This window comes from Etheostoma cragini, chromosome 1 (genome assembly GCF_013103735.1).
Source record: "Etheostoma cragini isolate CJK2018 chromosome 1, CSU_Ecrag_1.0, whole genome shotgun sequence".
Lineage (NCBI taxonomy): Eukaryota > Metazoa > Chordata > Actinopteri > Perciformes > Percidae > Etheostoma > Etheostoma cragini.
This window is the reverse complement of record NC_048407.1, coordinates 17,208,629-17,235,959: the sequence shown is the minus strand read 5'-3', so window position 1 is coordinate 17,235,959 and position 27,331 is coordinate 17,208,629. Positions and strand designations below refer to the sequence as shown.

Here is a 27,331-nt window from a genome sequence, read left to right as displayed (position 1 = left end):
CCCCCCCCCCCCCCCCCCTTCGTGCTGGACCACCACCCTAAGCCCTGACAGCCGAGGGGCTGGAAAAACGAGCCAAAATATGTCGGTCATTGCCAGAAAGAAATTGTTCACTTGTGCCCATTAATGACTTTAAAAGACAAACAAAAACCTTAAGAAAAAATAAAATGTTGTGCATCGCCATGTTTTGTGTATTGAATATCTTTGCCAAACATAACACTATACCTTTTGAAAGCGAGAAGTAAAATCCTGTCTCCTTCGTATAGCCCCCCGTTGGGGCTGTGCTGGACACTGCTCTCGGGCCATTCGGTCATCTGGCTCCGTCACTATTTTTACGGCACCCTGTTTTCCTGCGCGACGTTGTGAAGAACCCCACAGGCTAAAACAATGTTGCAGACGTTTTCTGGCATGTATAGTAGGATCCATTTAATGTATTAAAACCAAACTAAGCAACAGTGTGAGCAAATAAATCACTTTTTTCACCTCTTTTTCATGTGATGGGACGTTCAACTGCAATGCTGCATTATGCAATATACCTAACAGAAAATCTCTGTTTCTTTAATACAGCACCCACTCAAATGTTAAATAGAAATGTACAGTAATTAAAACTATGCTATTAATCTCCGGTCTCTTTTATGACTCATACACCTGATTTATGACCTCTTACTGTTACAAGCATGTACACGCTTTTATGGCTCATACACTCTTACATACTGCTCTCCCTTGCAAGGCTTACAATTAGTGTGTAGGGGTGTGGATGTGTAGGACAGTTTTCTGAGGGTTTCAGATTTGGTCCAGCAAAATATGTTTTACCCAAAGATATACAAGTCCTTTATTGTATTAGCTTGCTTCTGAATAGGGATTTGGTTTAATGGTTAGCATTAATGTGTGTGTGTGTGAGAGAAGGCAAGAGAGAAGGGAGCAGGGAATTATAGGAACATGTCAATTAACATGTCATCCTCTACAGTTTTATGTGCCCTTGTCTGTTGGTACTGTATATGTATGTTGTATAAGCAGTCCACAGCCTTTCTATCTCCCTCATTCTCTATCAGTGCACCCCACAGTTCAAGGACAAGGCCACCTGCCTGCCTGACCGCCTGGTCACATGAGCCCAGCACGCTGTTGTTTCTCATAGTGCAGCCCCGCCTTTCTTTCTGGACTGTTGGAGGAATGAATGGATGAACGGATGGATGAATATATCACAAAACACTTTAAAGGAATGGATGTGTTTGGGAATGTCGGGTGGGAGCCGTGGTTAAATGGGTCAGGTCCCTTCACACAAAAGTGGCATTACTATGGGAGTCGCCAGGGCAGACAAGGGAGGGGGAGGAGGGGAAGCAGAGAAATAGAAGCGGAACACCCAAGCCCTTTGCACCAATTATCGACATAAATAACATCCACACAGAGCTGGCATGGAAATTAGGGTGAAAGGGTTAACTGTGTATCCTACAGGTTCAGGCCAACTGAAAAGATTCAAGCCCAAACAGAAAAGGAGACCTACAGTATGCATAGGTTACTGTCACAGGCCTTTACCTCGATGTGGGATTCAGACTGAAAAAAGACCCGTGTTAAAACAGTGCAAGGCTGCTGCGCTGGTGGTTGTATGTTGTTTAGGTATTGGTGAAAAATCAATCATGATCCACAATGTCCAGATAAGTTACAGATTGAAGGCTTATCAAAAGCCCAAACTCTGCAGTTTGTAATACTCACTGCCAGGATTTTACAACCCTGAAAAGTTATTACAGCGAGTCGGCAACAACTATTTTATCTTTTTTAAGAATTTCAAGAAGTATTAAATAGGAGAAATACAGCATTGTCATTACAAAGTTATCCATCAGGATTGTGCGCTTGCATACATGTGATTGGACAACGCAGCGCCTTGCTGAATGATGTTGAGTATCAGCACCTGTAGGTCTGGACATTACTCTGACATTTAAAAGCTGTGACTTGTGTTAAGAAAGGTTACTGGGGAACAAATTACTCTTAACGTAAATGTGAATATTCACAATAATGAAGTTTAGGGTTGCAACTAAGGATTGTTTTCATTGTCAATTAATCTGTCTATTATTTGTTTGATGAATCAGTAAATACATTCCAAGAGACCGGGATGACTTTGCTTGTTGTGTTCTATCTGTGGCCCCAAACCCAAAAATATAAAATGTATTGTCTTTTAAGATAAAGAACTACAGCTCGCATTTAAGAAGCCAGAACCAGCAAGTGTTTGGCATTTTTGCTTGGAAAAAACTATTTATTATTATTATTATTATTATTATTATTATTACTAAAAGTATACTAAGTATATACTACTATAAAAGGTAAATCTTATTTGAAACTCAAACGATAAAGTTTCTTTTTATCCTTTTTTTATTTTAGAATTTTTTAGGGCTTTTTTCCCTTTTTACTATAGGGATAGTAGATAGGGGGAGAGATATGGGGGATGACAGCCATCAAAGGTTAGCAGGTTTGATTCGAACCCTGCGCCGCCCCCTTTTTAGACCAATATAAGTATCTAGGAAATCTGTCTTTTCTTAATTGTATTCAGTTTTGTCTTTTTCACAACAAAGCTACAGTATTTTGTGTCTGGCCATGTCTAAAAACACCAGACACTCTCATCAGCTGGCACTTGCACTGTGTCCTCATCATGCCATTGGCAGCGTTGCAGTGTGAACCGGGTGTGAACTGTGGAGTTAGGTTAAGGAAAGGTGATGACAGTAATGATGGTGATGTCGAAGATGATGAGTAAGATGGTTTGGGGATTAGATGATGATGATTAAGGGGTGAAGGAGTGAAATTATCACAATGGTAGGGTGGACAGAAGACATGGTGTGTTATTTTAAAAAGCTGATAATAGAAGTTGTAGTAAATGAGCACCCTGACACGTGTGGTGGTGTTTATGTCATTTCCTTCCCCTGCCACATTGGACTGTGCTCAGCACTCTGCCCCAGACAGCAGTACCATCACTCCCTGCAGGCAGGCAGGCAGACAGACAGACAGACGGGACAGCAGTGTTGCTTCATCAACTGGAGAGAAGCAGAGTAAAGCTGTAATTTAAAGATGGGGACTTAGAACTCTGGGGAAAAAACAGGGCTTTGGGACACACATTTAGGAGTGTCTGTTTGACCGAATAGTAGTAACATTATCACATTCAGGGTTTTTCCTGCATAGAGAAAGTTTTGGCGACCTCCAAAGAGATTTACAGCCAGTGCCAAAGAAAAATCACAAGCGCCAAAAAAGTGTGAGTTTCACCAGCCAGCCTCCCTCTGATCCACAGCATATATTTGGCACATGCGGCTGGCGCTGAAAAGATCGATTAACTGCATCGTTTTGAATGGAACTGAAAGCAAGCACTAACAGAGTCTCCATTTGCAGAGTTGAGGTTGTACCAGACTCTCCTGGTGATCATGCTGCTCTGGGGGACTGGCTGCGCAGCGAGAACGCATCCGTGCTAAATGGGGACAGTTTCATGACCAGTTAAAAAGGTTTCATAGTCACGTTAAATACTTGTCCAATTCTGTGTTTTGGTACAGTTGGTTTTAACACCGGATGCGAAGTGTAGGCCTATAGGAGTACACAAGAAAACCCTAAACAAGCGTTGTTGTTCCACACCGTCTTTCTGCTGTGCCCCATTCACGTAGTGTCCCTTTTTCACTATGTAGGTTAACCTCTGCAACGAATCCGTGGTTCACATGTATGCAGGAACTGTGGTGGTCAGTTATACTTTAGGCTCAACATTACTGATAATTGTTTTATCCATATAATGTAGAAAACATTGCACTTCAGAACATTTTGTGTCCATAACAAGATTGTATTATTGTACAAATTAGCAGTAAAAGCAGTAGCCTATGTACATCAATCCTACATTTTTCAACTTGGAGCAAAATGTTCTCCTTCGCAAATAAAAGTAGCCATAAGCTCTGTTCAAAGGCCTACTGATTAAACAACCTGACTTTAGAATCCGCATAGTCATCTGGACCCTTGTCCTGAATGTGGAAGCCTTCTTACTGGAATACTGAATAAAATGATATTCCATTAGATTTAGTATTTTGAAACCTTACCTGCCACCAGGATTTTGCAATTTCCTTGCCATAAATATAGCCCTTTTTTCAATAAACTGGTGCCTAATAAGGTATCAGAATGCAGGAATTTAAGTCTTGTACACAAAGGCCCCTTCTGAAACAGGAAAAACCCTGACATTCTTACAGATTCAAATGTAAGTCTTCTAGCTTTTTTTTTGTGCTTTATGTGTAGTGATATAAAATAAAAAGCCTATGATAAAAGATCATGCATTAAGGGAAACCTGTGTGTTTTAACTGAATTGAAGCAAAAGGGGCCTGCTAATTATCAGTTTAATCTAGTGTGGCAGGTCTGAGGAGCAGCTAAATACCTTCTTTGCTTCAGCTCTCTCAGATGACCCAGCCTGGAATAATATATGAATGTTTACTCAGTGTTGTGAACCTCAGTCAGTCAGTCTCTGCCGGCTGTTTACTCATGCTGCGGTTATTCATAATCTTTACACATGTAGACTTTTGGGACTCGCGGACTCAGTCGGGCATATAAGCAATATAGTCCACCTTGCTGGTAGCCGAACAACAACTCTGTCTACTGAAACTGCACAGGATATGGACACACAAAGTGTGCATGTAGTCACTCTTATCTAAAGTGCAGAATTTTAGGATTTAATGGCGTTTTGGGTGTAGGTATGTCTTGCACGCTGGTTGAATATGTCGACATTAAATTAGTACTATTTCTCACACAAAAAAACTACGGGTAAATACAAAAAGTCAAATTGGATTGCAATATGTGGCAGGTATTTCTAATTTTTAGATAACAAGTCTACACAGACAGTATTTGTTGCAAAAATATTGGAATGGAATACGTACATACGTACATACGTACATACGTACATACGTACATACATACATACATACACAATTGACCTCAAGATATTGAATGTTTCCCTCTTGTTTCTTGCAGAGTGCAGCGATGGAGGAAACGGTCATTTGGGAACAGCACACAGTGACCCTTCACAGGGTAAGTGTTTACAACCACTATTTACATTTACAGCACCATCTACTTTACATCAAAGTGGCTTTTACCCTCTCTGCCTGTGTCTGGCATCCCAATCCTGCAATATGTCTTATGCATTCTTTACTTTTTCATCCCTGTCTCTCTCTGCCCATTCAACTCGCTTCTCTCTGTACTAAGAGTTCTAGCTGTAGCAGCAGGATGTGTGGTAGTGAAACAATAGTCAAGGAACCCAGATGGCAGGAAACAAGGCTAAGGAAGACTGAAATCAGCATTCACATCCTCACTACTTCATTTCACTTCCTTCCTGTTGGCAACATACTTTTCTCCTTAACACAACTCCAGGGAATGAGGGGGATTAAGGCTTTAGTCCATATGCTTTTTGTACTGTGTAAAGTCACATGTAATTATGATAGATTGTACCGATTCACATATCTGAGTACCCCTCTGGCACAAACAACCTTATAAGGTTAACTACCAAACTATTCAAAGCCATATTTCCCCAGAGATGGCTGATAAATATATATACTCATTGTTTTGTATGCTGAATTTCTGAATCAACTTTGAGACCGTAAACTGCAGTTAGTTAATGCTGTTGTGCATTGGGATTGTATAGAGCACCTGTCTAGACTGGCCTGGTTGCTATAATCAAATTAGTGGCGACTTAATTGAGGTTGAAGGAGCAGCCCAATGTGGCCTGCGGTTCTCCTGTGTTGTTGTGGTTGTAAGATTAGCTATTTAGATCACATGGTTTGCTCCATTGGTGCTGCCTTTTGTGTAGGCAATAAACAGCAATCCTCAAACCTCTTTGAAAATTTGCTAAATAACTTGCAAATGCATAGGTTTGTTCTTGTCTACAGTAAATGCCCCAGTCTTTTAAAGCCCATGACATTATTTTACTTAAATAGCAGTGTCACTTATAATAGCATACAGAGAGACTATTAACCTGTTTTTGTTTGCATATACTGTAAGTCTGATATAACTTCAATCTGTCAGGTATGCCATATCAGTCAGTGTTGTGTGCATTTCTGTGTGTGTAGGCCCCAGGGTTTGGGTTTGGTATTGCCATCTCAGGGGGACGAGACAACCCTCATTTCCAGAGTGGTGAGACGTCCATTGTGATATCTGATGTGCTGAAAGGAGGTCCTGCCGAGGGACTGCTACAGTAAGTCTTTGACTATTACCTTTTATGTTTTGTGGGTTGTAGGTTGACCTCAAAATGAAATAAACTAGGCTCCTATTAAATATCTCTCTCCTTCCATTTTATTATGCTGACGCACTGGCGACAGTGGGTTGTCCATCTGTCAGTCCGTCCCATTCTTGTTAACGCAATATCACAGGGTTTTTTGCATTTCTTTAAAAGAAAAACAATCGTCTTGGGTGGCGCTATGTTCCGATGCAGCGACGGTAGCTCTGCAAAATAGTCACTGGAAGGAACTTGTTTTTGTGTAACATCTGCACCACACAAAAGAAAACTCCACAGAAAATATTAGAACCCACGTATCTAATAGTAGTTCCACATTACATTAATTAATTTGCACGCAACTTTAAAAAAAATGTATACAGTGTATTTTCCATGTAAATTCGTGCACTGAACCGTAAAGCCTACCGTTTTGGTTTAATACGAGTGCATGAACCATTCCACCCCTATTCAACACCATCCCTCAGGAACTGAATCAGAGACATTTGGTTAAAAACTGAGTTGGTGACAATAATCTTGAAACTGTGGTGATTGTATAGATCCTCTGTGCTGCCAGGGTTGAAGATGTGTGTAAAGCATCAATGTTTTGCTTAAAATACACCTAATACTTTTTATTAAATTGTGTCATAAATATACAGTAGATAATGTAAGTCTGGACAGAAACTGATGTAAACTGCAACTGGACCAGTTGGCAGAGGCATACAACCACACTATTAAGATTTACATAGATCTCTAAAACTGTTTAGTCATTGTTAATTCTTTTTTTTAATTGTTTCAGAGAAAATGATCGCGTGGTGATGGTCAATGCCGTCTCTATGGACAACGTAGAGCATGCCTATGCAGTGCAGCAGCTACGAAAGAGTGGAAAAAATGCAAAGATAGTAAGTTGGATTCTGAAGATATCTACCAAACTGGAGTTTTTGTAACATTGTATGATTCCCAGTGCCCCCTGATGTTACAAAGGCATGACTTTAAGGGTCCAATCACTTCTTATTGCTATTTGACAGAATGTTTTTTGAAACAGTAATGTTTTTTTCTTTTTCTTTTTATTACTTTCTGTTTATTTTATAAAAAGGAACTTGGATTTTTCTTCTTTTTTTTTTTTTTCTTTAACACTGAAAACTTTCTGTCTATTCCAAGACTATTCGTCGGAAAAGGAAAGTCCAGATTCCCGTTTCTCGGCCAGGGGACAGGGAGACAATGTCAGAGCACGAGGAAGAAGACAGTGAAGAGGATGATGGCCATGACCACCACAGTGAGCATGGTAGCCAAAGTGCCTATGGAGGAGCAAGTGGAGGCACTGGCACTGGCACTGGCAGGCGTCATGATCGTGAGCGTAGCAACAGTGGCAGGCGGGATCACAGTGCTTCGCGGGAGAGAAGCATCTCACCACGGTCTGATCGCCGATCACAAACCTCCTCTGCTCCACCCAGGCCTGCCAAGGTCACGCTTGTCAAGTCCCGCAAAAATGAAGGTGAGCAACACAATGTCCACGCACCTAAAGAGTTGACTATGCATGTTGACTCAGCCTTACTGGTACTCATAGTAAAGGTCAATCATAACTTTAATGTTGACTAGCATGTTAATTGTATTTGTAGAGAACCAAATGATGAGGTAAGTTATTAATTTTACTTTGTTATGCTTATTAACCCTGAAAGTAGAATATGGACTGCGGTTAGCCAGCCACATCTTTGTGAAGGACATTTCTCCTGAGAGCCTTGCTGCCAGAGATGGAAACATACAGGAGGGAGATGTTGTACTTAAGGTGAGTGAAAAGAGAGCAGTATTTGCATGAATAAGACAGGGGTTTTAATAGTGGATAACACAGTAATGGGGAAGTTAAAAATAAATGTACTGTATTTTATTGAATGTTTAAGATAGCATTAAATAATGTCACTAATAAAAGGAGTGAGACGAGGTCAAAGAGAAGGGACTATCAGTTTTCACTGAAAACGTTAAATAGTCTGCTGTGGTTATCTGTGAGCGGCTGAACGTGGCTCCCAGTGAAGTCACAGTTCATTAGTATGCAGGCTCACTAGCAGGAATACCGCACATTCCATTCCTTCCATTCCTTTGTATTTTTATTCACTCAGTCTATTCTCTGAGGAGAGAAAAAAAATCCTTCACGTTTCAAAGAATCATTCAAAATCCAATTTACTGTATCAATTGTTATGAAGAGAGGCAGAGACGTTTTCCATTCAAAATGTGATTGCTGGAGGGAAGAAATAAATGCTTGAATGAAGATAATAAAGTTTTGTTTATTTAATGTATTGCGTAAATTACAATACAATTTCTGTGGACTCATCTCCGACAGCATTAAAAGAATTGCAATTCGAAATTGTATAAAGTTTTAAACTTATTTATAGCCTAGGCGTTATTATTGCTGCGGTCAGGGGAAACAACTCACAATTCCTCTTGTCATGATCCCATATTTTTTAAAAGCACATTGTGAGGTCAACAGAAAGATATGCTGCGAAGATGGCTTGTCTTTTCATTTCTCATGCTGACCCTCTCCTCTTCCTCTGGCAGATCAATGGCACCGTTACAGAGAACCTATCACTAATAGATGCCAAGAAGCTGATTGAGAGGTCAAAGGGCAAGTTGAAAATGGTGGTGCAGAGAGATGATCGAGCCACGCTGCTCAACATTCCCGACCTTGATGACAGCATCCCATCAGCCAATAATTCCGACAGAGATGGTGAGACAACAGACATGTAGCAGTGCCTTGTTGGATGCAGCTAGCACTTGATTGCATACACTGTGACAGTGTTTTTTTTAAAGCACGTAGAAAGAAGTGCTTAATCAAATTTGTCTTGTTATTCTAAATATCTTGATTAATGTAATTGATTAAATGCTTATACATGTTTAATTTCAAATTCAGACATTTCAGAAATACACTCACTGACATCAGACCATTCCAATCGATCACACGGACGAGGTAGTCGATCACGTTCGCCTGACAGGCCCGAACCATCGGACCTTCTCCGTCACTCCCCGCGGCAGATCAGCAATGGCAGGTAAGCAAAGTACCCATGCGCACATCTGACTGCCAATGTGGTGATGGGACACAGCTTGCACACATGTCACAGTCATACATTCTTACTCCCACCACTCCAATCTCATACATCGTATTCACAACCACGGGTTGTTGGGTGCTGAGTAAGTACGGTAGCTTGCACCACTAATCCATAAATCAATAGATAAAGACATTGCATGCATAAACCATCGCACTCCCTCTGGAGCTATGACTGAGTTCCAATAAAGTCTTGCTCTTTGAGAGTACTGGGGAAGGGTGGCGGGATTGATCTTACCAGCGTATACTAGATGCTTTTAACTATTTTCTGTACAGAGAATTACAACTAAACTTTATCAGGTTATCTCAGCTTTATATAGTTATTCACCTGAATCATACCATGCTAGGTTTATTAAATACTCAACACAACTGTTACATGTGTAGCCGTTACTCGTTCAAATAGAATAAACATTAATGATTGTAATACAATCCATGTCTTATAATGCAAATTCAATTAATGTAATGCCATTTCATAGTTTTGACATGCATATAGTCTGTGCATATTATCTGTACTATGTTCTATATTTTGTAATGCCCGTAATGTCTTTTTTCCTTTTTTTTACTGCAAGTTGGAGCTTTCAGTAAGTTATATTTCTTGTTGTTTAGAGATTGCATAGCTTGTTGTAGCTGACAAACATAGATGGCAAAGGAGAGCTAGACAAAGACATGTAAGAGACCATAGTTACTCTAAGTCTGTGTGGAGCTTGGGCATTTTATGCTTACCTGGCAAAAATAAGATACTGAGCTTGTTTGAATGCTCTTGCAGACTTTCCAAATAATAAAACAGAGCTGGGGATCGAAAACACAGGGACTATGTTGCTGGTTTCTGATCAAAGTAAATGGCTGTGTTTAATACTTAAGTAGGAATGGGTATTGAATCTGGGCCCCAAATCCGTGCAGCCTTTAAGCACTTGTTCTGGGTCAAACTGTCACAGTCTTGTATAACCAGACCTCCATTTCATCATATTTATATGGGCCTTGAGTCACAGGCACAAAAGGCTGGAATACTCCAAATCATAAAAAACTATGCTACAGAGAACATGTTTGCACCCAGATAGATTGTAACCAAACGTGCTATTTCAAGAGGCAGGTCTTTTCAAACTCATTGCTAATTAAATAGTTGCATCCCCTCTGTGTTGTTGTTGAGATGAAGGTCTGACTATGTGAGATATGGCTGCCAAACCTGCTGTTTATTACAAACTGTCTTCCTGAAGGGCAAAATGCCTCACTCGAACAGGTATAAAGAAACTTACATTTAGCAGAAAAAAGCAGAAGCCTTGTTGAGATATTTCTTGCATTAATTGTTTTGCAAAGACCCAACCATACAGCTGTTGTAGCGGCAGAATATTAGTTTAGTATGCTGCTAGTAGTTTAGCTTTTCTGGCTTAAGCGTGATTTATGGTTCTGCAAAGTAAGTGACCTGAAGATTATACTTATGTGTTGGTGTGCGCATCGATCTCTTTAAAAGAATAGCAGGACCGGAATGTGTGTGCTCGCGGGGAGTGTGTGGTAGAGCAAGTGAGAGAGTGATGGCTATTAGCGCTGGTTTGAGTGCCAACTCTAGAAGCATAGTGGGAGAAACAAAGTGTCTCCCCTGTGCCGTGTACCACAGTGGGAAATCTGGTGCACGTCAAGCTACAGCATAAGGTCGGTATCTCCACGTACCTACGTACGTAGCCACGGCGTTTATTTAACACAGAACCCAAAATCACGCTTTACTAGTTGCTTGTCAGTCATATCCTACGACTATATTAACCTCTAGTGCTGCCATTTCATTATATGGTACATTGTGTTAGACTGTGGAGTAACCTAACTTGTTTTAATGCAGGATGAGGGCAGGTTCACTGTTTCACAGATTACTTCCAATGTAAGTGAATCCATCCCTCTGATAACAGGCCAGTGTCTGTTTGTTTTGAGCAGTTATCACTGTAACACTTCTGTTGCTCTTTCCCTGATCCCTTTTTCCTGTCGGTCCAGGAATAAGAAAAAAAAAATGTTAAGTCATTTTATTTGTGTGTACCATTGGACATTTTATATGAATGCTTAATCTGGTAAGCCCATTAATTGCATTAAGAGGCGTTACACCAGCTTCTCATGTGTTTGTTATTGAGGAAGTAACAGACTGACTGCCACAAGCCTGTGATGTAAGTGAATGTTTTACTATCTCCCAGTTTAGGAGGGGGAAAAGGAATTTGACATACTTCCCACAGTGCTTTGCCCCAAGCCAGATGGTCGCTTAACCTGATTGGCTGTGGGGCTTAGAGGCATTCTTCTCCCTAGGGCACGGAGCTGTTGTATTTTTAAAATATTAAACATATCATCAAAAACGCCCTTTAGCCAAAGGGTCTCTTAGTGAGCATTAATCTACTTTGCACATAGGATCTCTGTGTTGTCTTTCAAGGAATTAAACTCAGACTTCTCTTAATGAGCATCATGGTACAACTTACAGAAACATTTGTGTAAGTATTTTATTTTAAATAAATTATATACTTAATTTTTAGTTTACAAGTGTGGAATTTTGCTATTGCACAGTTTGGTTGTTTTGCAAAATGATGTCAGTTTATCTAGTCAGTTGTGTTGAGGCAGTTTTGAACTGTAGATATTTTGTAACTTGTGGATGGATATGAAATTAGAGATACCGGGACTGTTATTCAGTGTAGAGAGATTCTGGTGTTGCAGTACCGTAATTTACATTGTTTGATGAGTCTGTGCAGCCACATCTTTCCTGATTGTATAAGAATGTGTAAGCGATGGGATTGAACAAAAGCTTCTGTCAAAAGGTGTTTGTCAGTGTGAAGCCTTTTTTAGCACCACTCTGCAGCAAGGAACAACATATTTAGGCCACAACACCCGCTCTCCCTCCGCTCTCTCTTTCTTTCTCTCTTGCTCTCTCTGTTTGTCTCTGTCTTTCCCCCCTCTCTTCCACTCTTTCTCATTCTTCCATTAGACACACAGACACAAACATACTCTCTCTCTCTCTCTCTCTCTCTCTCTCTCTCCCTCTCCCTCTCCCTCTCCCTCTCCCTCTCCCTCTCCCATTACAATTCTGCTATTCATCCTTGGGTTGCAGCTCTCATTTGCCATCCTCCTTCAACAACAAACTCCCACATAGCCAAGACTCTGATGGTGAGTCTGCTGACGTATAAAATTGCACAGATCAGATTCATGTGTAAAACTGAATTGTAGTAAGAGAAGTTAGGGACATAGAAAATGCCTTGCTGTGTTGGGAAAACACTGCAAAATAAGTCCAACAACTCTCAAAGGTCAGTTATTACATGCAAATGTATGTAAATTTACAGTTTTTACATTTGGGTTTTACACATTATGATCTATGGGTGTCTACACTGTGCTGTATACTTTCCCTACACTGTATCATGTTGTACTACGTGAGCCAAAATGAGAGAATGGGAGAAGTTGCCTAGCCTGAGCTGGTGACACAGCCTGCACCTTCACATTATTCTACAAATGCTTCTGAATGCAGCTCAAGTACTGGGCCAGCATGCAGTCATGTGACCAGATTGGAATTCAACCATTGTTTTAAGCAGCGGAGCCCTTTCCACACACACACACACACACACACACACACACACACACACACACACACACACACACACACACACACACACACACACACACACACACACAGTTTCCGCTTGTTTATTTTATCCAGGTTAAACAGGAACTTGGACTGAAAAGTATCCTATCTCAAGAGTTTATGTTGGGAGATTTGGTTAGATTTTTCCTTCTTTGCCTGAGTGCTTTTATTGGGGTGGTTAATAAAATTTGAGTTTACATCAGTCTTCTAAAACATACAATTTGGAAATTAAAACATTTATAAACCCTGTTTGCGCCAGTTGAAATTAATATCAGTTTCCCACACTAATTCCAATTTGCAGGGTCTTTTTGTAAGAGTCGCACATCCTTTTTTTAATAGCTTATTGTATATCTGTCCACGTACCCTTATCACGTCACCCATGGCCCATGCCATTTCCTTTTGGGTTCATTTTAGTGTCTGTGTCTTCCTGGTGATGTCAGCACAGGACAAAACTAGATACACACTTACAGAACACACAAGGTCATTCCTACACTCACTGAAAACAGCAGTTATGTTGCATTCATTTAAGTAATACTTTAATGGAAATTGTAATTGTTTACAGCATTGACAGTCCACTCGTACTGAATTTGCCATGTGTTATTTTTGTCTATTTCAGCCATCGAAGTCGAGATGAGGATCGCATATCTAAACCAGGGGCCATGCCTATAGTCAGAAGCTCCGATGATGGAGTCTTGTCACAGGCTAGCGACCAGGCCAGCTCAAGAGATGACAAACTGTTACCTCCGCTGCCGGGTACAGACTGCCCATCAACTCCTCAGCTCTAGGAATTAGTGTGGTTTCTCATTTTTCAGCTTTTACTACCTTTTATAGTTCTACATGTTATTGTCAGAAGGACAGAAATGTTTCAGTTAGGTCTTATACCAAAGGCTTAGTCTGCATACTACTGTAGTTTAATCAACTCTAAGTGTTTATTTTTCCTGCTTAGCTGTGCCTGATGACAAATTATTAAAAAGACAAACTAGTGCGTCAAGGGCCAGAGACACCCGTAAACTAAACTCCACTGTTAGGGTTTAAAGCACTTTGTTGTTAATTACATGTTCCCACATCAGTCTTCACATAGAAATATTAACTATACATGTTCCAATCTAAAACAAAATTAGGTATATTACCAAACAAATACTCACCACCATATCTGACATGGATTAAGATTGATGCTTTCACTTTTCAATTGGTTGCACTATTACCCAGCAGTTGGCTAGCTATCTTTGCTTTATAAAATGAGAAAGCTAATTTTGTTACAGTGGGTACAAGCCTCTTAGGAGTTAGTGAGTTATTTTACTTACTATGTTTGTATTTGTGGCAGAACCAAAGCCAGTTTATGCACAGCCTGGTCAGCCTGACGTGGACCTGCCTGTCAGCCCCTCTGATGCCCCTGTACCTAGCGCCGCTCATGATGACAGCATCCTCAGGTAAATGGCCAACATCCTCTCGTCCAAAGCACCTTGCAGTATCAAGAGCAGATCTGTATTGTGGCATGTACATAGACTGCATATATAATTCACTTTAGTATTCACTTAAAATTAGCCCACTAGCCATACACTTGCAATTTAAATGGCTGTGTTTTGTATTGTGTCATTGAACGATTGTTTTTAAATCCATGATTTGCTGACCTTTTTGCTTAATTCTATCTCTTTACCTGCATTCTGCTGCAGGCCGAGTATGAAGCTGGTCAAGTTCAAGAAGGGAGAGAGTGTTGGTCTGCGGTTAGCAGGAGGGAATGACGTGGGGATTTTTGTGGCCGGTGTTTTGGAGGACAGTCCTGCAGCCAATGAGGGCCTTGAGGAGGGAGACCAGATTCTCAGGGTACGCTACACTCTACACTTAGCTACTAACAACAGCACAACTGTTTGCTTCATTGGTTGCTTGAGAATCCCACTTTACAGAAAACTGGAGAAAGCTGATTTGTTGGTCATGTACTTTACCAGTTTTTGTGTACATGTAAAATATTTTGGAGGGCATCACAATGGCAGCAGTCCAGTGGATTGAAAGGGAGCGTCATCAGTTAATGCTATGTGTTTCAAAATAATTAAACCCAAAGTCTGGCTAAAAAAAGTGGCTGAAAATGGTAGATCTATGTTTTCACAGCTGAAAGGGACTATTTATAAAAATTCTGTAAACGCTGCCGTTTCATTGTTTGTCAAAGCACTCTTAAGAACAAAATCTCCCCAGGCTATGGCTTCACTGTCATTTATCAAATATGCCAGCCTTGGTTAAAAAAAAATGTTGTAAATGTGTTCTCTGATTTCCTCCTTTAATAAGATTTTTGTAAACGTAGTGTACGTTTTACTTTTCTAAGTCACATTCAGATATATTCTGTAGATTGACTGTGGCCAAAGTCCATCTTTGCAGTTTGTTGTCCTAGTATTTTGCAGCTTGTAAGATGATTCTAATATATTCTTTTTGTCAGAGTTCAGTCAGGCTTTTGTATTTAGAAAGTATGCACTGTTAAGATCTTTTTCCATGTCACATGTATGAAAGTGGGAAGAACATCTGGTGTTATTGTCAAAATAGATGAGCAATAGCTGCCCACACTGACTTAGATGATCAGTGGTGAAACCAAAATGTGATCCCATGGACACAAGTGTGAAAAGATCTTGGGAATACAGTACAATGTATCTGTCAGTCTATGAGTCATTCTGGGCTCTGCCTTGTGTCAAAACTCCCCTTGTTTCCAATGTGAAGACACAAAAGAGGTCGTTCTTGCACTCTGACCTCGGAACAGTTGTCTTTCTGTTTTACTGAACACTAGAGTAACATTGTTGATGGGATGATGGAAACCCTCTTGATGTCAGTGTTGGATCCATTGTTGCATATTTACGTAACAGGCAAGCATTAATCCGGCTATGTTTAATGCTATAACTGGGAAGCGATGTAGTAGTACCCTGTGCAGAAGAAGCTAAATACTTAGCCACACCTTTTATCCCCACTGACTGTATTTATCTTAGAATCAAAGCTGACCATTACTGCATTGCCTTCTCTTAATGAATGTACTATGTCGTGTGTTTCTCCCCCTCCACAGCATAAATCTCTTTTTGTGCCTGTGTGTGTTCTTTCCACTATACAAACACATCCCTGAGACTTCCAGGACATTGTTTTCCATCTTTAGGTGGTTTCCCTTTGGTCAGGGTGTGCTAGTGGAGATTAAGACGTCAAGCCCTCCTGTTTCTGGGAAGGATAAAGGTGTCTTTCTATGGTTCGGTGATTCTGTCCATGTGTTTCTCGTTCCCCTGCTGCCCCTCAAGCAGAGTCAATAAACAGCAGTTATTGTGTTTGGTACAGCAGCAGGAGACGAGAAGGAGGCTGCTCGGTTGTAAATATCACCCTGCTTCTGTTGAAGAACAAGTTTCTGTTTTTTTCCAGTTCTTTTTATCTTGTTAAAAAAACATATTGAGTAATAATTGCATGAGTTTTTTGGTTTTGTTGTCAAAACAAATATAAAGAAGTGTGTTGTAAATTGAAAAGCACTCTTTAATCCAGTAGCTTTCAACATTCTTTAAGCATTTAACTGATTATTTGAACAGTTTGTAGGCTGAAGTTGGCCTTTAATAACATGAGATTAAAAGTTTATAATTTGCTATTTTGTGTCTACTTGTCTGTTTTGTGTCCAATTGTTGATTTCTTTTACACCTTCTGTTCTGCATCTGCAGGTGAACAACGTGGACTTTGCCAACATAATCAGGGAGGAGGCTGTGCTGTTTCTGCTGGATCTCCCAAAAGGAGAAGAAGTTACTATTTTGGCTCAGAAGAAGAAGGATGGTGAGTGATGGCAGTATAAAATACTGTATTAGTAGTCTAAATGCATCAGGCATCAAAACCAGCACATTTGGGAGGCTGCTGTAATTATCTCTCTCATTTTCTGCATTTTCTTCAGTGTATCGGAGGATAGTGGAATCAGACGTGGGTGACTCCTTCTACATTAGGACACATTTTGAATATGAAAAAGAGTCACCGTATGGGCTGAGCTTCAACAAGGGTGAGGTGTTCCGTGTAGTCGACACGCTCTACAACGGCAAATTAGGATCCTGGCTCGCTATCCGTATTGGCAAGAACCATCAAGAAGTGGAAAGAGGCATCATTCCCAACAAGAACAGGTAAAAGAAGTTTGAGGTCACGCCTTTTGTACGTGTACAACTTGTACTGGCACTTTTATGAATGGGCAAGGGTGGAGTCAAAGGAATAAAAGCATTGTGGTTGATCTGAGAGTAGCAAGGAAGGATTTGAGAGCAGAACTTTTTTTATTTACTTACACATTGCAGATTTTTACTGCTTATCATTTGTGCTTCTGTAATTCTGTGTAAGGCTTTAGTTCTGTGTTATAGTCCGTTATAAAATAGAATTGTTTTAAATAGTAGGGCAAATTTAACACATTCCGTGTGTCCTTTAAATGGTTTTATTTATTTTAAGGATTACTGTGTGAGGTTTGAGAGGACTTTGTAAAGCCTGTCTGAGGTTATGTAGTATAGATCATGATCCAGGCAACAGCATTGTTTTATATAGGCCCGTCCCAACAGCCTTTGACAGCCTCTGGCTGTGTTTACGCAGAGACTCCTCACTGTCCGTCCGACAGAAAAGACATGCTGCACGCATTTATATCACTTATATTAAGCAATGTGAAATATATCTCAGCTTGTCAGCCAAGATAAACCTGCCTCCCTGGATTTTGCTTCAAAACATAAAACCCAAAAATCACACTCAGACTTCAATAATATTATTTTAAAAACATGTATAAAAGGAATACAGTTATTGTTCAAAGTTAATAGGAGGGAGTTCTTCCCCTCCTGTTGGCCCAATGCCTCAATCACCTTACTGCTTAACACTGTTTGGGTCGTTAACCAGTTCTTTTTTATGTTAAAAAATGCACCGACCTATTTGCAGTAATCTACGGGATAATGTAGAGAGAACCGGTCATTATTGCAAATTAGTACCCGGTTGAATCAGCCTTATTTATACAGAAAAACAAAACAGACCACAATCAAGTATTCTGATATTCAGTATTTATCATAAATTTATGATTTGCAAATTTGTAATGTTGGAAAGTGTGTCAGTGTCTAAAAATAAGGCTTGGTTTTCTGTTGGTGAATAATGGCAAGTACTCAATAATCAGATGACAACCATTTACAACTCAGTACTGTACAGTGGTGTTAGAGTACCTGTCTATAGCCAAGGCTTTTCTCTCCAAACAGTCATAAGATGAATGCTAAACACCAGAACTACCTAAAAGTGGCCTTGATCGTAGTTTTGGCGGAAATCCTAAAAGCTGACCTAGCTCCTCCTCTTCTTCTCTCTCCAGAGCTGAGCAGCTATCCAGTGTGCAGTACACCCTCCCCAAAACACCAGGGGGCGACAGAGCGGACTTCTGGAGATTCCGAGGACTGCGGAGCTCAAAGAGGAATTTGCGGAAGAGCAGGGAAGACCTGTCAGCCCAGCCAGTTCAGACCAAGTTCCCTGCCTATGAGAGGGTGGTTCTGAGGGAAGGTAAGAGTGCATTGGTAAAAGCAGTATACACAATCAACTGCCACATATATTTATACTTTATTGTAGGAAGAATCAGTAGTAGTAGTTCTAATACTAGTACTATTAGTAGTAGTAGGATTTCATCCTTGTAGCTAAAAGGCCCTCCACGCCACTTATGAGTTCTAGCCAACTGACGTCTGTAGTCATACGATTCTATGCTTGCAAAGTTAATCATTTTTTACATTGTGGTCTTGTAATATGGTAAAAATGTATGATCGTAGATTTAGTATTGTGTTGTTAGTGTTACATGATGCTTACCATTGGTCCTCACCATGACATGGTATTGTTGTTCTACAGCTGGGTTCCTGAGGCCTGTGGTTCTCTTTGGGCCGATAGCAGATGTGGCCAGAGAAAAACTGGCCAGGGAGGAGCCAGACGTTTTTGAGCTAGCAAGTAAGTGATAAATACCCATCTCCCTCTTTTCTAATGTTCTTTTCTAATGTTCAAGTGTTGTGTAGTGTCTTGCATTGATATGAGACCACACTCTCTACGTCTAAATCCCCTACTCTTTTCAAATCCAAATATAGCTCTACAAGTCTGTGAAAAACTGCAGCTAGTCTACATTTACCTTGGTTTTAAGATTGGTTGAACACAGAAAGATGGCAACATTTGTAGTTTATCATCTCTGAACAAATTAAGGGAATTCTTTTGTCAGTGATTTGTAACAGTACAATGCAGTGACAAACAAGCAGCTTGTTGAAGCTGCATCTGATTAAACATTAAACTTAATTTAGTATTTTATATTTACTTGTTAAATGATTGCTATTATGTTAAATTGTTATGGTCACAGACAAGAGGGAGAGGATGACAAAATAATTATAAACTGAAAGATTGTAGGTGAATACATGTAGTTGTAATCTGCAGAAGGTTAGAAACAATATATTTTGGAAGTTTTTTCCTTTTAGTCATCAGTATTTTTCTGTAGGAATAGACCACTGCTATCAGCTGGTTATATCTTGAATTTACAGTCAAATAAGTAATCCTTATTCACTGGATGTTTCTTTAAATCATTATTATATTTTGTTATTAATTATAATTTTCCATTGATTTTACTGTCTTTCTTTTTTTATTTAAAGAATATTTTAGGCCTTTTTTAGGCCTTTAATGACAGGACTGTCATATAGGCTGACACAGGCTGAATAAGTTAAAGAGGAGAGAGGGGGGAATGACGAAGGGCCGCAGGTCGGAGTTGAACTCTGGCCTTCTGCGTCGAGGAATAAACTACTATATATGGGTGCCTGCTCTACCAACTAAGCTATCTGGGCGCCCAGATTTATAGAATAGATTGCATTCTGCTTAACTCCAGAATACTACTACTACTGCTGCTAGATATTCACACTGTATTTTCGTATATGTTTGTCAGTTTAGTCAAGTTGGGTCTGATATTTCCCTTTGTTTATTTAAAGCTCTCTCTTCCTTTTGTCTGTTTGTCTTTTACACTCCAAGACTTGTACACCCTAATTAGTTTCAGTTCTTATCCGTTGCCTCTTACTTCATTAAACTGCAACCTTCTTTAATGTGTGTTTTTTACCAAACACACATGCCAGTGCAACCACACACACATATTCAGTAAACACCCACATAAAAAGTCATTCCATTCCATGATGTTGATTTGCGTAACTCCAGTGATGTTTGTGTAACTGTATTTTCTTTTCAGAAACACAGCAACAACACGGCGGGGAAAGTATGTCACTTAGTGCATCAACTTTTATTTGTTTGTTTTTTTGATTCAGTGAATGGCAGATACTCTATGCACTGGTGTTTGGTGGCTAGCAGGCCTATAGATGTTTAAACAACATGGGGGAGTAGCACTTGATTTAGAAATTCACTCTTGTCATTACAATTGGCAATAACAATTGATTGAGGATATATTAGCATAACTGCAAAACAAATCACAGAAGACATGACACTATAAAGAAAAGCAATATCATACTTACACACAGCTTTTTAAATTTTTGCGTAATTGTTTTGGTGAAAAGAAAGTCTACTCTTGATATTGAACTTGACTTGAAATTGCACTTGACTCTTGCACTTGCACTTGAAAACAAAATAACATAGTTATCATGGTCATAAAAATGTATCTATTTAAGTTTTTAGAAAAGCTCTCTAGCATTCCCATGGTATCATATCATCTATACACTCTTAGGCAGATGCTTACATTAAATATAATTAATTTGTTTTTTCCTTCTAAATTGTTTTTTGTGTCCAAACCTAAGTCTTTAAGAGGCTGTTTGTCATTGTGATATTGCATGGTCATGGAAGAGATTAATTGCTGATATATGTACCGTATCCTTGAATAGATACAGTTGTAATTTTATTGTTAAATTCAGTGGTATTCCCCTCTTAATGGCTTCATGTAGGAAGACAACAATAAGACAGCATGTGTAGCTGCGCAGTTATAGTAATATCCCATGAGAACTGACACATGTGAATGTGTAAGCAAATAGACTGGGAATATTGAGTTTATTTGGGATTGACACATATTTTTATGCTTTTTGTTCTAATTCTTAATGCTAAAAATGCAGCAAATCAACATGGCATTAACTGGCCAACTGGAGCTTTGCCCATAAAAATTAAATTGTTAGTGTATGTTCTTGCCAAATGCCCACACTACCATAACAATACTCAGCACGTATTATTTATGAAATGAGATAAAATGGTTCTAAATCTATTTATGCATTAATTTCCTAAAATTACTCTCACTACACTCTGCATTTGGACACATTATCCATACAGGAATATGAAAAACTGTCACCAAGTATTTGGATATCAGGTTTATGTACGCGCCGGACCAAAAGTGTATCATGACATTTTACCAAAAGGGGTCTATATGGCTTACAACTCAGACTACAATTAAACCTCCACTGTGATGCTACTCTACAAAAACATTGTTTATTATAGTATACTAAGCGGACAGTGGTGTTTGTGTGTGTATGTGTGTGTAACTTTTCATAAAGCAGAAATGGTATAAAGCCCCTAAGTGTCAATGGATAGACGTCCTTATACCAGAATCGGTCTTTCAAACTTTATATTAATACAGACATTAGTATGTCCCGACATTCAATTTTAAAAATAGCTGTATATGCTTTAATCTTGACTTTGCACAGCTATGTTTATCTGCTCTCCCTTAAATGTTTTTGGTTTAAGAGCAGTGTGTTCAGATTGTAGATCCTATTAGAAATGTTAGAAATGAAACCTTGTCCTATGATGTGCTTGAGTCATCGCTATGCAACATCCTGGTGAGATGACTGCCCTGATTTGAACTTTGTGTGTCTAGGCAGGAAACCATTGCTTATCTTTATGTAAATCATAAACCCCTCTACACATCCTTGCTTAAATCCCTGAGGCTTACAATGACACTGTATTCTCATTAATCCCAAAATGACCCTCATGCTCTGGTATGTGCATATTTCATGTCAGTGTATCTCGCATAACACATTTCCTGCACCATCATTTATACTGCTACATGCAGTTGCACGCACACATTCCTTAAACACTAAATTCAATTTCCCTTAACCTGCCCAAAATACCTAATGACTATTGCATGAATTGGCTGACTATCTAGCTGTTTTCATAAGCGTACACTTGTCCTCTCCTGTACGGAGATAGAGCTCTATTTATTGGAGTCGACAACTGCACACTACAAGGATGTCTAATTGGGGCACAGGCTGGATTTATTGTTGCTTGTCTCTTGTGTTGATGTGATGCAGTAACTCTGTGCATTTGTCTTACATAGGGAGTGAACCCAGAGATGCAGGAACCGACCAGAAAAGCACTGGCATCATTCGCCTTCACACCATCAAACAGATCATTGACCGGGTAAGAAACTACACAGTAAACACACATTTAGATATACAGACAAAAGGTAGAAATATAAACATATTTTGACTGATTTGTAATGGTAATGAAAAGATGGCTGCGAGCCACGATGGTATTGACAGCTCACTGCTGCCCTCTGGTGTACGTCATTCTTTAATGCTATTATTTGGCTGAACCTCAACAAGGTGTCGAATTATACTGTGACAGGTTCACTTGAGAAACTAATCCAGATTGATAATCTGATTTCATACAATGGTTAAAAATCTGCTGCGCACAACATGTGAAAAAAAAAATCATTGTGTTGCCCATACAGTCCTCAGCTTGAATTTCTAAAGGAGAAATATTAAGGAAATAAATACATTTTCAACGCATTTATGTTTTCATTTGTTTCCTCTGTATGAAGGACAAGCATGCAGTGCTGGACATCACCCCTAATGCAGTGGACCGTCTGAACTACGCTCAGTGGTATCCAATTGTGGTGTTTCTCAACCCAGACACAAAGCAGGGCGTCAAGACCATGAGGACCCGCCTTTGTCCCGAGTCTAGGAAGAGTGCCAGGAAGCTTTTTGAACGAGCCCTCAAATTACGCAAGAACAACCACCACCTCTTTACCAGTAAGTCCAGGGGGAAGGAGAGGGGTAGATGGGGGCTCCAAACAAAGGGAAGGGAATGGTGGAGATTTTAAAGGCAGCAGAGACTCATTTCAAAGGCAGTTGACAAGTTGGCAGTTGAGTGCTGCAGTGTTGAAGGCTGTGGCTACACTGCACTTGTTTTGCCTGGCTCTGTTTTGTCACACTCCTTTACAAACGCTTGTTCAGCACTGACCTTCACATCAGAGCACCCTTGGGCCCTTTCTCAGCATATACTCTTTCTGTCAAGGGGTGTGGTGGGACCATGCTTTAGGACCATCTGTCCTAAAGAGTGTTCTTCTTGGCTCATATTCAGTCTTTGCATTACACACAGAAATTCTTTACTTAATCTTCTTCCTTCCAGATAGCTATTACACAGCAAGCTGCATCTGTACCTCGATGCCTTTTTTCCACAGGATTTCATTTATAAGTTATTCTCAGAATCAAGCCTCATAATCATGTTCTACTACAATTACTTTTAATTAAACTGGGAAACAGAAATCACTGTATTTTTTTATATTTAAAAGCTGGCATAGTCCCAACTCTAGAGTCCTTTACAGACATGATACCAATAATGTAAAAGTGGCAAGGCGTTTTATGGATTCAAGTGCATGTCTAAAATGAACTTGGTATAATGATGCTATGGTTTTTCATTCAGTTGTCAATTTACAAATAATTTTGGTACTCCTTTGATTAGAGATTTGTTTTTTCTTCTCTTTTGCCCTTTCCTCTCTGTGTATTCAGCAACTATTAACTTAAACAACATGAATGATGGTTGGTTTGGAGCACTAAAAGAGACAATCCAACAGCAGCAGAACCAGCTGGTTTGGGTTTCAGAGGGCAAGGTAAGACACACACAAACACACACATACAAACAAACAAACAAACAGGCAAACCGGAAATTGTTCTTTTCTCACTCTCTCTCTCTTTACCTTTTGTTTCCCAGGCTGACGGGGCAGCTGAGGATGACCTGGACATCCACGACGACCGCCTGTCCTACCTGTCGGCGCCAGGCAGTGAGTATTCTATGTACAGCACTGACAGCCGCCACACCTCCGACTACGAGGACACGGACACAGAGGGTGGAGCCTACACCGACCAGGAGCTGGATGAAACGCTGAATGATGACGTGGGTCCACCCACGGAGCCTGCCATCACTCGCTCGTCTGAGCCTGTCCATGAGGACCCGCCTGTCATCCAGGAGCCCCCTGGCTACGCTAGCTTCCAGCACACAGTGCAGCAGGACCCCCTGAACCGCATCGACCCGGCTGGATTCAAGGCACCAGTGCCGCAGCAGGTAGCGTTTCTGAGAGGTGCACGACTTCCCTGTTGTCTGGAGGACGTGGTTTGCGTTAGAAGGGTTTTCTGGAGGCGCTATTGAGAGCACTTTATTTTTACAGTTATTCTGTCTATCTACTGTTATTAAACAATATCAGTGGGAAAGTAAAAACTTCTGTGGTCAGGTATTTATTGCAATATATAAATAATATATAAAATATATATATATATATATATATATATATATATATATATATATTTATTTATCTATATTTATGGTATTATTTAGTTTATCTATTTGCCTATATGTGATTGTTGGTTGATGTTTGTGAGCGTGTGTTTTTTATTTTTGAAAAGGACAAAAACTTGATCAGTTATACTGTTACTCTTGTACTCTGTATTACCACAAGCTGTCTTATTAGTGTGACTGTTGCTGATGTCACTGGGATGAGAAACTTATGTTTGTCCAAGTGTCTGTACCAGGACTCACCTATGTGCCCTTCCTACCTTTGTTTGACCTGTGATCAGGACTGTGACCATACGACACAAGAAAGTTTTATGTGCATGTTGGAAAAACCAGTGTTAATCCAGTGTACCTATGAAATGTATTTATCAACACGCAATTGGCCATTGTAACACCCAAATCTAAACGTTTGTCGTCTCATGATGTGTTAAGGAACATTAAAAGAGGGAAGAAACTGTATTGTACGTAACCATAGAATTAAACTCAAATTAGTAAACTCTAACAACTAAAACTTGTCCTGCTGCTAATTCCTAACTCTCACATGACATTGGTTGATCCACAGCTACTGTTAAATGTGGAGGCGGTGGATTGGCTGTTTTAATCCATGTAAGGTGTAGGCAAGTGAGGAGCAGACCGTTGTTAGTACTGCACCGTAGTGTCAGCACGTGTTATTAAACATTTCTGAACCACTTCACAGAAAGCAGAGGCCGCTGCCGTCCCTAGCATCCCTCAGCAGCCTGAGCCCCTGGCTGAGACAGTGCCCTCTGCTGTCGACGTTACTGTAAAAACTGTAGGGGGTCTGAGCCCTGACGAGGCTCCTGCAGCTCAAAGCCAGCCAAGCCCCAACCCAGAGGCTGGCTCACTTAGGAGGCCCACCCCTGAGCTAGCACCTCAGAGCGTCACACCAGAACCTCTACAGTCTGGACTGGCCAGTTCAGAACCAAAGGTATACATCTGACTGTCACTGGACGCTCCGTGATCCGGCTCAGCTCAGCCCGGTCTGACCAGGCTGGCATCCTGTATTGCTGCTGCTGCCTGTCTACCTACCTACCTACCTTCTGCTGCCATGCTTATTTCTCTCTCCTTCCGCCCTGCATGTCTGCTAAACACAGTGCTGCCCAGAAGAGACATAAATTTGTGTGTGTGGGTGTGTGTGCCTGTACAAATGCTGGTAAACAACAGTGGGCTTGGAGGTGATATAGGGGTTGCTTATCCTTTTTGCATGGCTGCAACATGTTTGCCTCATTCTCTGGTAACCACTAGAAGCGGATACCTTATTGCTGTATTTATCAGTGCAGATTGAATGGATCATTTTTTTTTGTAAAAGTAGCCATTCATTTTCCACCCTTTTTCATTTTTATCTTGCACTTGAAATGTAGCCGTGGCCAAGTAAAAAAGACCACCAAAACATTTTTTTTAGATTTGGATGGTTAATTAATGGTTACTTCTCATTTATCAGGATTTTAAATATGTTTTGTACAATGGGTATGTGCTTGTAATGTTAAATATTATTGTGGATGCCTAAGTTGCCTTTATAATTGCACCAAGACAGTGGGTGACATTTTTCCTTGTGAATGCGGCAGTGCACACATTATGTGTGAAGAAATTACTATTAGTCAAATTATCGATAGGCTTTCAATTTACATTAGTTTTCTACATACAATTTTCACATTCTGTCAGTATAGACAAGAAAAATGCATCCCATTGTTATTTTATTTTTTAACAACTTTGTTAGTTTTTGTTAATTTAATTTCTGTGTTAATTTGGAGCTGCAGTGGTACATTGTGATGTTTTAAGCTGCAATGAGTGTTTGGCTGTGCTGCGAGTTCTATTTAATCAAGTGTGTAATCTGACCAGTAACCCCTCCCTCTCAGTTTCTCTATTTCAGGTCTTTCCCTTCTTGTTTCTTCTTCTGAAATTCATTTCACGACTTGTTTTAATATTCTCCTTTTGTCAACTGACTTCTGTATGTTACACATTACACATTTAATGTCTGTACAGTATGCTAGTGGATCCTGTGCAGTTGTAAACCTTATTCTTTGTTATTTATTTCTTTGGTAGATGTTTCAGAAGGATCCAGACAGCACTGGGAGAATCGGTCACAGCATGAAGCCTTTGACTTACAACCCGCAACAGGGATATCACCCTGACCAGCAGCCATACAGAGATTACGACCACCCACCTAGTCGGTATGATGTCAGCAGCACTGGAGTCAGCAGCAGCGGTGGTGGTTACCCAGAACCAAAGTACCGAAACTATGACTCTAACCTGCCCTACCAGAACAGTGTGCCTCAGTACGACCAACAGTGGAATCCCTACAGCCAACCGCTGTCTACTGCCAACTCCCAGGGCTACGATTCCCGTTTGCCATACGGCGATGGCCCTGATTCCCAGTACACCCCTCCTCTCCGCTATGACGAGCCCCCACTTCATCAGGGATTCAACGGAAGGCCTCGCTACGGTAAACCAACAGGGCCTGTCCGTTATGATGATCCTCCTCCTCCTGCTCCAGGGCCTGACCTACATTACAACCAAGATTCTCACTTGAGCACGTACCCTTCAGCTGCCCACTCCCCAGACCCTGCTGCTCAGCGGCCTGCCTACAACCAGGGTCCAACACCGCAACAAAAGAGCTACAAACCTCAGCAGCAGGACTCTGTTCCTGTGAACTCTGAAACCGGCCCCACACCACCTCCCAAAGCAGAGGCAACCTCACCTTCCCTCGCAGATGCTTCAAAACCTTTCCCTACCAGAGATGAGCAACCGGATGACCCCGCCCTGCAGCCACAGTCAGTCCTGACAAGGGTCAAGATGTTTGAAAACAAACGCTCTGTGTCCGTGGATAGAGCCAGAGATACGGCGGATTCTTCTGGAAACAAGGTAAACTGTTTGGCTTTGCTGGTATAATACATAACGGAGTTACAGTAGTTACCGG

General features: G+C 40.4%; 1 protein-coding gene across 16 annotated transcripts in view; it reads left to right on the top strand.

Annotated features, from left to right (window-relative positions):
- tjp1a (tight junction protein 1a) overlaps positions 1-27,331 on the top strand; it is a 99,734-nt gene that overhangs the window by 64,948 nt on the left and 7,455 nt on the right. For 6 of the 16 annotated variants that reach the window (XM_034882568.1, XM_034882625.1, XM_034882589.1 and 3 more), the window contains 23 exons: positions 4,972-5,028; positions 6,063-6,187; positions 7,002-7,104; positions 7,364-7,697; positions 7,882-7,988; positions 8,753-8,921; positions 9,105-9,240; positions 9,866-9,877; positions 11,125-11,163; positions 13,508-13,644; positions 14,216-14,321; positions 14,565-14,715; positions 16,560-16,668; positions 16,784-17,003; positions 18,203-18,387; positions 18,724-18,819; positions 20,084-20,110; positions 22,163-22,245; positions 22,649-22,859; positions 23,619-23,719; positions 23,821-24,171; positions 25,094-25,342; positions 26,458-27,276. In XM_034882568.1, the coding sequence (XP_034738459.1) occupies positions 4,972-5,028; positions 6,063-6,187; positions 7,002-7,104; positions 7,364-7,697; positions 7,882-7,988; positions 8,753-8,921; positions 9,105-9,240; positions 9,866-9,877; positions 11,125-11,163; positions 13,508-13,644; positions 14,216-14,321; positions 14,565-14,715; positions 16,560-16,668; positions 16,784-17,003; positions 18,203-18,387; positions 18,724-18,819; positions 20,084-20,110; positions 22,163-22,245; positions 22,649-22,859; positions 23,619-23,719; positions 23,821-24,171; positions 25,094-25,342; positions 26,458-27,276 (3,927 nt within the window). The remainder of the gene's footprint in view (positions 1-4,971; positions 5,029-6,062; positions 6,188-7,001; positions 7,105-7,363; positions 7,698-7,881; positions 7,989-8,752; positions 8,922-9,104; positions 9,241-9,865; positions 9,878-11,124; positions 11,164-13,507; positions 13,645-14,215; positions 14,322-14,564; positions 14,716-16,559; positions 16,669-16,783; positions 17,004-18,202; positions 18,388-18,723; positions 18,820-20,083; positions 20,111-22,162; positions 22,246-22,648; positions 22,860-23,618; positions 23,720-23,820; positions 24,172-25,093; positions 25,343-26,457; positions 27,277-27,331) is intronic. The other 10 variants (XM_034882641.1, XM_034882687.1, XM_034882680.1 and 7 more) reach the window with 8 other exon arrangements.